At 46.5% G+C, this 11297-nt stretch overlaps 1 protein-coding gene across 1 annotated transcript in view; it reads right to left on the bottom strand.

Annotated features, from left to right (window-relative positions):
* Window positions 1-5129: 5129 nt before the first annotated feature.
* Window positions 5130-11297, bottom strand: part of POLR3B (RNA polymerase III subunit B) — a 123701-nt gene continuing 117533 nt past the window's right edge. Inside the window, exon 28 of the mRNA XM_030544917.1 lies at window positions 5130-5699. Within this exon, the coding sequence (XP_030400777.1) occupies window positions 5570-5699 (130 nt within the window). The 3' untranslated portion in view covers window positions 5130-5569. The remainder of the gene's footprint in view (window positions 5700-11297) is intronic.

Here is an 11297-nt window from a genome sequence, read left to right as displayed (position 1 = left end):
AGGGACCATAGGTAATCCAGTACAGTGGGGACAGATACCTGTCCGGGGACTAAGTTATTCTGAGCGCACCAATAGGAGAAACGCTTCCACTTGGATATGTCGTCCTCGTGGAAGGCTTCCTACTGCCCAAGAGCACCTGTTGAACCGAGGCAGAGCAACGCAACTCAAACTGGCTCAACCACACAGCAGCCATGCCATGAGATGAAGGGATTGCAGGTCTGGATGTTGAAGCCCGCCGAAGTCCTGTGTTATGAGGTCCGGCCAGAGCGGCAGGGGGATGGGGTCTGCCACTGAGAGGTCGAACAACAGGGTGTACCAATGCTGCCTTCGTCAGGCTGGAGCAATGAGGATCAGGTGGGCTCTGTCCCTGCGGAGCTTGAGTAGGACTCTGTGGACGAGCAGAAAAGGTGGGAAGGCATAAAGTAGGTGCCTCTTCCACGGGATCAGGAAAGCGTCTGAGAGGGAGTCCAGGGAGTGTCCTTGGAAGGAGCAGAACACCTGGCATTTCCTGTTCTCTCGAGAGGCAAAGAGGTCTATGTGGGGAAAGCCCCACCTCCAGAAAACAGAATGGATAATGTCCAGGCGTATCGACCACTCGTGAGACAGAAAGGACCTGCTGAGGTGATCTGCCAGAGTGTTCTGGACTCCTGGGAGAAAAGACGCTACCAAATCGATAGAGTGGGCTATGCAAAAATCCCAGAGGCGAATGGCTTCTTGACAAAGGAGGGAGGAGTGTGCTCCGCCCTGCTTGTTTATGTAAAACATGGCCATTGTGTTGTCCGTGAACACTGACACACAACGGCCTTGTAGGTGATCCCGAAACACCTGGCATGCTAGACGGACCGCTCTCAGCTCCCTCACGTTGATGTGCAGGGCCAGCTCCTGGGGCAACCAGAGGCCTTGAGTGTGAAGGCTCCCGAGGTGGGCACTCCAACCCAGAGATGACGCATCTGTGATTAGGGCCACCGAGGGTTGCGGTGGGTGCAATGGCATCCCTGCGCAAACCAGAGAGGGGTCTAACCACCAAGTGAGGGAGTCGAGAACCTTCCTGGGGATAGTGAGCACTGAATCCAGACTGTCTCTGTGTGGATGGTATACTGAAGCCAGTCAGGTTTGGAAGGGACGGAGATGTAACCTCGCGTACTTGGTCACGAAGGTGTAGGAGGCCATGTGACCTATTAGGCTGAGGCAAACGTGCACCAACGTTGTCGGAAAGGATTGAAGACTTCGAATTATTGAAGCCATCATTTGAAAATGTGACCGGGGGAGGCAGGCTCTGGCCAGATTGGAGTCCAGAACAGCTCCGATGAAGTCTATTCTCTGCATGGGTGTCAGAGTAGACTTTTCTGTGTTGGTCATGAGGCCTAGGTTCCTGAAGAGGTCTCTGACGATGCACAGGTGCTGCGATACTTGTGATTGGGAAGTCCCTCGAATGAGCCAATCGTCGAGATACAAGTAGACGTGTACTCGACGACGCCAGAGGGAGGCGGCTACCACAGCCATGCATTTGGTGAAGACCCTTGGAGCTGTAGAAAGGCCGAAGGGAAGTACCATGAACTGAAAGTGTTGGTGGTTGACCACAAAATGGAGGTACCATCTGTATGGTGGATAAATGGCGATGTGGAAGTAAGCGTCCTTCATATCGAGGGCGGCATACCAGTCTCCCGGATCCAGGGATGGGATGATGGTCCACCAGGGATACCATGCGGAACTTCAGCTTTATCAGGAATTTGTTGAGTTCTCGCTGGTCTAGGATTGGTTGTAGACCTCCCTTTGCCTTGGGGATTAAGAAGTAGCAGGAATAGAACCCCTTGCCCCTCATGTCTTCTGGCACCTCCTCTATGTCTCCCAGTTTTAGGAGCGCCTGGACTCTTGTAAGAGGACTTGCTCGTGAGAGGGGTCCTTGAAGAGGGAAGGGTAGGGAGAGTGGGAGTGGGGGGTTGAAACAAACTGGAGGTGGTATCCAGCTTCCACCGTGCGGAGGACCCAACGATCTGAGGTTAGCTGGGACCAGGCAGGGAGGAAATGGGAGAGGCGGTTGAAAAAGGAGGGAGAAGGATCCGGTAGGATAACTGGTGGGCCGTCCTCGGGCGTCCCATCAAAAGTTTTGCTTGGGCCCCATTGGTGGTTTAGGAGGCATTTGACTTTGGGTTCCTTGAGGACCAGACTGCCTCTGCCGATTCCCCCTGCCACGCCTTCTGGTAGCATCCTGACATGGCCTAGACTGGTTGTAAGGGCGGTGTGGTTGGGGTCGGAAGGACCTTCGTTGGGTCACTGGCGTGTGCATACCCAGCGAGCGCATTATGACCCAGTTGTCTTTCAGACTTTGCAACCTGGGGTCGGTTTTGTCTGAGAAAAGGCCCTGGCCCTCGAAGGGTAAATCCTGAATGGTCTGTTGCAATTCAGGGGGAAGGCCTGAAGCCTGGAGCCAGGAGATACGCCTCATCGTCACTCCGGATGCCAGAGTTCTGGCAGCCGAGTCCGCTGCGTCCAGAGAGGCCTGGAGGGAGGTTCTTGCTACCTTTTTACCCTCTTCAAGCAGGGCTGTAAACTCTGGACGGGACTCCTGGGGAAGAAGCTCCGTAAACTTCCCCATGGACACCCACGTATTAAAGTTAAACCGAATTAGGAGGGCTTGTTGGTTTGCCACCCTAAGTTGGAGGCCCCCAGCAGAGTATATTTTGCGGCCTAGGAGGTCCATGCATCTAGCCTCCTTCGCCTTAGGAGCTGATGCTTGCTGGCCATGACGCTCCCGTTCATTCACTGATTGGACAACCAGAGAGCAGGGTGGTGGGTGGGTGTAGACATATTCGTGCCCCTTTGAGGGGGGACCATATATTTCCTCTCTACTCCCCTAGCTGTAGGTGGAATTGAAGCTGGAGATTGCCAAATGGTGTCCGCATTGGCTTGTATAGTGCAGATGAACGGGAGAGCCACTCTAGTGTGTGCATCAGCCAATAAGACGTCCATGACTGGGTCCTCTATTTCAGTGACCTCCTCCACCTGCAAGTTCATATTCTGGGCCACCCACCTCAAGAGGTCTTGATGGGCTCTGAGATCGATTGGTGGAGGGCCTGAGGAGGATGTTCCTGCTACTGCCTCATCAGGTGAGGAGGAGGAGAGGCCCGGGACCAACGGGTCCTGAGGTGGGCCGTGCACTTGAGGGGCGTCATCTGCATCAGGTGGAACCTGGGTGACTGCAGAGGGAATTGGAGCCTCGTCTGTGCCCATAGGGGGAGGGCGGCTCACTGTTGCCTCTGGTACCCGGTGTTCTGATGGGGCCGAGTGTTGAGCCACTGATGGGGCACCTTGGGCCTGGTGGTACGCCCATGGTGTCCAGAAGGACCAGTGATGAGGCCCTTGTTTGTGGCTTTGTCCCTGCAGATATTGGCTGGGGACATCAGATTCCCCCTCCTGATGGTAGGATGCGCTGCCAGCCTGAGAAGATACTGATGTGTGTCTCGAAGGCCACGGTGGTGCCGAGAGACCCTGGGAGGGTGCCATTGTTCTTGACGCTCGATCCCAGGGTGGTACCGGGCAGCAGTACCGGGAGCTATGGCGGTACCGGGAGCGAGACTGGGACCTTCTACTGTACCGGTGCCAGGAGGTTGATCGGGATCTCGAGTTCCTTCGCCTGGAGCGACTGTGGGATACACGGTACCAAGATTGGTGCCGAGAGCCAGATCGGTACCGGGAGTATCTGTCCGGTGAATGAGATGTTGAACGTCGCCGTGAGTGTGACCGGTACCGTGATGTAGAGCGGTGCCGGCACTGTGAGCAGCGCCGGGAGCAGGAATGACGTGATCGAGAGCGTCTGCGAGACTGTGATCTGGAATGACGTCTCTCTGGTGGACCGACGGAAGGAGGCCTTACGAGGGCTGGCTTGCCGATGGATTGAACAACCCGCACTGGCGGTGCCGGGGGTTGAGGACATATCGGTTCTGTCATAGCAATGAGCTCCCTTGCCGTAGAGAAGGTCTCCGGCGTAGAAGGGAGAACAAGCTCAACCACAGCTGGAGCTGGGGAGCTGTCCGGCACCGGACTCAAACGGCCCTTGTGGGACTGGAATCGATGGTGCCGCGCCAGGTGGAGCTGCAATCTGCGGTGGCGGCTTCAAACGGTGCCGCAGCGGATGATGGTGCTCGACGAACCGTCTTAGATGAGTGCTCCTTCTGTGAGGCCACAGTTGGAGCACTATGTCATTTCCCAGTCGGGGAAAGGGAGCGGTGCCGAGGACTCGGTGCCGGTAGAGGTCGGTGCTGGGACTCCCTCTCGGTACTGGAGTGATCCAGTGCCGAAGGAGCGCTCCTTACTGAGGCAGTCTGTTGGGCGCTCGGTACTGATGTTGCAGGACTAACTGCTGAATCCATGAGGAGCTGCTTCAAACTAAAGTCCCGCTCCTTCTTCATCCTTGGTTTAAATGACTTGCAAATGCGGCACTTGTCAACAAGGTGGGATTCCCCTAGCCACTTGAGGCAGGAGTCATGGGGATTCCCTATTGGCATCAACTTCTGGCACACTGAGCATGGTTTGAATCCCAGTGCCTTGGGCATAGGCCCGCACAGGGGTGGAGGAAAGGGGCTAATCCCTGATCCCCCCTTCAACTATATACACTAACTATGAATAGAAGTACTAACACTAACTATAACTAGAAGAACTCAAACTATAAACACAGTAAAGAGCAAAGAACTACGAGAAGCTAGGGATGTGGAGATCAGCAAAGCTGCGCTCCACAGTTCCAACGACCGTCACGGGCAGTAAGAAGGAACACCTAATTGGAATCGATATGAGCAGGCACTCGAAGAAGAAAAATCAAAATATCAATCTGTCTCTATAAAGCAAATTCTGCCCTCTGATGCATGCATGCAATGCACTCTAGTTGAAGGCAACATTTGACCTTATATTTGTATTACACCTCACACACATGCATCTTTTCTTTATTTGCTTAGGAAATATTGTTCAAAAAGCTTGAAGTTTTTCAGAAAGTAAGTTTAGTTTCTCCAAACTATCTAAAGCTTGTAAATAAATGCTTCAGCACAATAAATTTAGGCATTTTGACCCTTCAAAGTACTTACCATACCATCTTTTGCAACATCAACAATGGTCACAAAAGCAAAACATAGGCAATATACTTGAAAAAAAATTTATTAGTCTTTCATATACTGTCTGTCTGGAAAAAAAAACCAAATACTTAAGCAATATGGATAAGCCACTGTAGTTAATAAAACTTAAGCCCTGATCCAGAGAAGCACTTGCATCCTGAATGCATGACTATCACATGCTTAAAAGTTCCGTGCGTGCAGCGCTTTGCTGGATCAGGGCCTTATTACACAACTGCTACACATCTCATTCATCTGGGCTGCCTGAGTCCCCACCAATTGCTCTTGATGTTCTCTACAGCACAGTTTCCCAATCAACTTAAAATAGCAGAGGGAAAATAATAAGGAATTCATCAGCCCTCTTCCTTCCCTCCCCTAACCCTTCAGGTTTAAGTCACTCCTTTTAACAGAAATTCCTTCCAGTTCTGCACTTTTTTTTAAATTTCTTCTTAAATCTTTGTTTTGCTGGCTCATTCATTGTACTTAGCCAATTTTAGCCTGGGTATAATGTTCATAGACTGAAGTTCTTGGAATAATAGTTTACAGGCATATGGAATGCGCAGGGATGACACATGGCAAGACGACTTGCAGTAATGGCACCTAGGGAAACAACAAAAACAAATTCATTGCTGGTTAATACATGAAGCTCTGCTACAATTATCAAATGGTTCTTGTATCCCACTGCATTTAAACAATACATATTCTATTGCCTCCATCTTTGAATGTGCTGAGCACTCTGGCCCTGTTCCAGTATTTAAGGACGTGCATATCTGCAAGTCCCTGAATAACCTCATTGAAGGCAACAGGATTACTTAAAGTTAAACTTGTGCTTTACTGGATTGGGACCTGAGTGCTCAGCATCTTGCAGAACTGTGTGCTATATCCCCCACACACACTGGGAATATGGACACTCAAGAGACAGCATTACATAAACAGTGGTCAAGAGGATTCAAAATCTAAATATTTCCAAACATTTGGCTAGTTGTTCAGTTTCCATTTTATTCATTTTCAAAACTGAGAGAGCAGGGAGAAGGGGCCTTCAACCTTTGTTTTTTCATCTGAGATTTCTCCCATTACCAAAGTGCCCCAAATCCATTCATACTAATGTAAGACTATGCTGAATATTTCTCTTTCCTCCAGCCTCCGCAAACAAATAAGGAACCAAAGGAGCGCAGGTTGCAATTAAAATAGGAAATTAGTGAAGCAGCCTTTAAATGTTGCCACCACTGGTGTTTAATAGAATCTTATGATAATTTAGGGGTTTTTTTTTTGTTGGCTGTATAATAATTTTTAGTACATTTGTGCAACTGGGCACTTCAAGTAATTTAGACCACGGGCCAAATCTAGACTGCCTGACACTTTTGAATGGGCCCTGAAATCTTTTTATTTACTTATTATCACAATTATTATTGTTGTTATTTTTTCTGGAGTCTGGACCTTGACTATACCTTAACCAAGAAATTTGGACTGTGACAAAAAATAATTGGCTACCTGTAGACTTGATTCAAATTAAATGTAGTGATTTTGTATTAAATTACCAGGGTTCCACTCTTGTTGCTAAAGTTTAAGGATCAGAGTGAAAAATATATAATGCTACAGTTTAAATCTACTCGGCATACATAGATTACACTGCTCTACAGCCAAAATGCTGAAATAAATGTAGTCCAACTTTACTAATTCTGGGTCACTGAGAACGAAAATGATGCTTAAAATTGTTGATTGGCTCTAGTTTTCAAGATATGCTATTGGGTCAGTATATACGACCCTTGACTTGGGAATGGCGGAGGATAAGTGAGTTATAAAGGGAAGGGATCTCAATTTAAACCAGAAATGACTAAAATACATCTTTGACTGGATCTATGAATAAATCTATGACTGGGTTTGGACAGTACTTGCTTTTTAGGCAAAACAATGAATGATGCAATCTAAAGCTGGTATTGCATCATACATTATATGAATTGCATCATGTTATTCCTTAGAAGTCATGGATGATGCAATCATAACAAAGCTTACATCACTCTGCTGAACAAATGGCCCTATATCACTCTAGAAATCATACAGTGTCGTGCTCTCTTATTTGTCAGCGTTTGATTTTGCAAAGGGACACATTTCTGTTTAGCCAAAGTGAGCAGAGATGCCTCGTACTTGTGTGAACAGTGCAGATAACTTCTGCTATGTTTGTGGTGAAGTGACTTTTGCATCACAAAAGCGCAGTATAACCACTATGGTTAAGAAAGCCTATCACCTTTATTTTGGCTGCAAAATTGGAGATCAGAACAAGAGGTGGGCCCCACACATATGCTGCAACACTTGTGGAACAAATCTTTGCCAGTGGTTGAACAGGAAAAGGAAATCTATGCCTTTTGCAGTGCCAATGATTTGGAGAGAGCCAATAGATCATAGCAGCAATTGTTACTTCTGCATGGTGCCTCTAGGTGGGAAAGGTGTGTCAAAGAAGAAAAAGTGGACTGTGCATTATCCAAACATTCCCTCAGCTATACGCCCAGTACCCCACGGAGAAGGACTGCCGGTTCCTGATGGACCAGAATCATTCTCACTTGAGTCAGACGAGGAAGAGGATGAAACTTCTGGTCCTGAACCATCAATGTCACAGGACCCACATTTTCTCCCATCCTCCTCCTCTGAACCACACCTCATAACACAAGGTGAACTGAATGACCTTGTCAGGGATTTGGAACTACCCAAGAGTAAGGCAGAGCTGTTGGGCTCCAGAATACAGCAGTGGAATCTCCTGGCAGGCTATCAGGGCAAATGGAGCCCATCAATACTTGCAGACTATTGCTGGACAGTGACAAGAGATGCTCCATTTAATGAATACAAGAGACAAGCCAAGAAGCGCTGAGTAGACACTGAATAGGACTAAACTATGTATATAATAGTTTTTTGCCTTTTGTTTCATAATAAATTTTATTTATATAACCCTTTTGCTGATTTTTAAAGTGTTACATAAGCAGGACAGGTGAAATATCATCATGTAAAGCAACCATAAACACATGAAAAGATCTAGGTTTACAATTTATGATTAAAACTCTACTATCTACACAATATACATAGACATAAAATGTAAAAACTTAAATATCTTAGAAACAGTAGCCAGTTGTTTTAAATTGTCATATTTGAATTCAGCACATCAAAATACATAATAAATATCACATTTTATCTCTGAAGCAGACGACTTCTCAAAAATTGTAGATCAGTATTATATATGAAACAGCATGGATGATAAAATGAACTGATTTGCTACAGGACTCTCTATTCTGAGAGCCAACACCAAAGCCTGCAGTAGTTATTCCATAAAACCATGCCACTTCTTTCCTATCCTGAACGAGCGATATTAAATAAAGCTACGTTTATGCCATGGAGGTCATGGAAATCACAGAAAGTGTGACTTCCAGAGACAGTTCACCTGAACTGGAACTCATCTTAAACTTGGTGCTTTTCCATTTAGGAGGGGGGGTGGGGATCCAGAGAGACAAAAGATTCCCGCCTTGTACCAAAGCTATAAAAGGGGGTGGAACAGAACAAAGGAAGCTGCCAGTCATGAGAAATCCCCTAGTTACCACAAGAGCTGGAACTAACAAGGACTGTAGCAGGGAAAAGGATTGGGCCCAGACTAGGAAGAAGTCTAGTCTGTGAAAGAAGCTTATTGGAACAACTCTGAGGGCAAGATTTACCTGTATTCATTTTCTTAATGTATCAGGCTTAGACTTGAGTGTTTTGTTTTATTTTGCTTGGTAACTTACTTTGTTCTGTTGGTTATTACTTGAAACCACTTAAATCCTACTTTTTATACTTAATAAAATCACATTTGTTTATTAATTAATCCAGAGTAAGCAATTAATACCGGGGAGGAGGCGCAAACAGCTGTGCATATCACTGTATCAGTGTTATAGAAGGTGGACAATTTAGGAGTTTACCCTGTATAAGCGTTATACAGAGTAAAATTGATTTATTTGGGGTTTGGATCCCATTGGGAGCGGTATCTGGGTGCTGGAGACAGGAGTACTTGCTGAGCTGTTTTCAGTGACGTCAGCAGCTTTGGGGGCTTGTACCAGACCTGGGTCTGTGTTTGTAGCAGACTAGCGTGTCTGGCTCAACAAGATGGGGTTCTGAAGTCCCATGCTACCAGGGAAAACGGGCTCAGAGGTAGTTTTACCACATCAGGTTACAGTCCCAAGGGGGTCTCTGTGACTGAACCCATCATAGAAAGCATGCATGTTTAGGGATGTGCAGTGCATAACTCAAGATACTTAGAGGCCAAATTGTGAAAAGAGACAGCTATGCAGTGCAGTGTAAATTACACTCACACAAAGGCTGAATTTAAACCAGAGGCCAACATTTTGTGTGTCCATAAATTTTCAAACAAATTATTGCACCTGCACAATCTCCCAAAATATGTACGGTCTCCTATGTGTCATGAACATCTTCAGAGTAAGGATCAAACCCCTTTGCTGTATTCATCAGAGCACTGTCACTGAACTCTTTGGGACTATGTACAAGAGTAAGGGGAGTAGGACCTAGTACTTAATTGGTAACTCACAGTGAATTTTTTTTAAACCTCCACTAGGAGACTCTCAGGTGCAGGGGTCCCTCCTCGCCCACAGAGGAACCAATCCTGCCACTGAGGTCAATATGTTGTTACTTCCCTCAGGAAAGTACAACCCAGATGAACCCCCCTAGATTGGATATACGTATTAGAGGGACATCTTGTATGTAACGATTTTTTTCCTGGTGACTAGTGCCCTTCCTGTCATCTACAGAACAATGCGTTGCTACAAGCTTTCCCAGAGCAGTGCTTCACTGATGCTTGAGTCTCTGACAAAGAGCAGTTGAAAGGTTCTGAGCTGCTCTAATTACCTAGTTTCTACTGTGTTGCTCATTACAGGTCACTTGCTGCAACTACGGATGGACACAGCTTATTTAATAACTGAAAATCACCCATTACTGATTATTCTCCCTCACCAGGGAGCTTTTTACAGAATTCAAATTGCTTTGAATGTCTGTTCCTCTCTCTGGGAGAAACTTCACCTACAGTTTACAAACTTTAAACTTTGCAACAAAGTTGAACAAAAAGGGTTTGATTGTTTAACAAACCCCTAATTGAAAGGGTTAAAAGCTCATTTTTTTACACTCACTAATAGAAGAATCAATGATTTACTTTATGTAGCCTTTCTGATTCCTCCCACCTCCTCCAATGACCCACGTTGCAGCCGTCATCTTTGTTAAAACTGGCCACGTCTGCATCTGCAGCTGTACAAAGCAGAGCCTTACACAGGTGGAAGGAGTTGCTGTTGAGAAACATAAGGCTTTCTCCTTCCACTCAGAAGTAGATTACACTCTCGGCCCATCCTTGCCCGTGGAGCCAGAACCTGGTATTGGAAAATGAACCCAGGTTTCATGCTCCGGAGGTCACAGCACTTATCACACACTCATTAGTCTGGCCCAAATGTATATTTTTGGTATCATGACAGAAGTGCAAAGAGCACACTTGGCACTCGCATGCAGAATAATGCCTGTCTACTCAGCTGCTTAACAGGAGAGATTCAAGTCACAAACAATGATTTAGTCTTCCCTCATAGGACTCCACATAAAACTAGAATTAAACAATTATAAAGTACTAAACAATCCAAATATGGTCTTCTCCTAAGGCCTGACATCTTCAATAGCCATAGGCTGAGTCATATAACAAAAGCACAACTAGGAATCTAAACAGTTTAAACAACATTAACGGTAAGAAAACCAACAGGTGGTGTCCTGCTGCTAGGTAGTTCTGCTGTTATTTATTTGTATTGCAGCAGCACCAAGAGGCCTGAACCAGGGATCAAAGCCCTATGATAGGTGACACTTCTCCCCCCCCCCGCCCCACATGGGTGCGCGCACGCACGCACAGTCTTAAAAAAAAATCACTGATCATTGAGGGATGCTCAGCGCAGGCTTTATGCTCCTTTCAGGGAACATGGGTGTTTAACAACCTCAATCCTCAGACTATCCACCTAGACTTCAGCTATATGAGCACAAGAGTAGAGGAAAATGAAGAGAATCCGGGATGACAGTGACATCATAATCTTACCTGCAGAGAAATTTTTTTTCTAAGAAGAAGGCGTTTGGTTAAAGGGAGACTGACAGATGGTCATGTTCCAATAAGGAAGTTCCATCCTTGCTGGGCTAGTCATGCTC

The sequence above is a fragment of the Gopherus evgoodei genome, chromosome 1 (genome assembly GCF_007399415.2).
Source record: "Gopherus evgoodei ecotype Sinaloan lineage chromosome 1, rGopEvg1_v1.p, whole genome shotgun sequence".
NCBI lineage: Eukaryota > Metazoa > Chordata > Testudines > Testudinidae > Gopherus > Gopherus evgoodei.
Note: the sequence above shows the minus strand (reverse complement) of the source record. Positions and strands in the feature narration are given on the sequence as shown.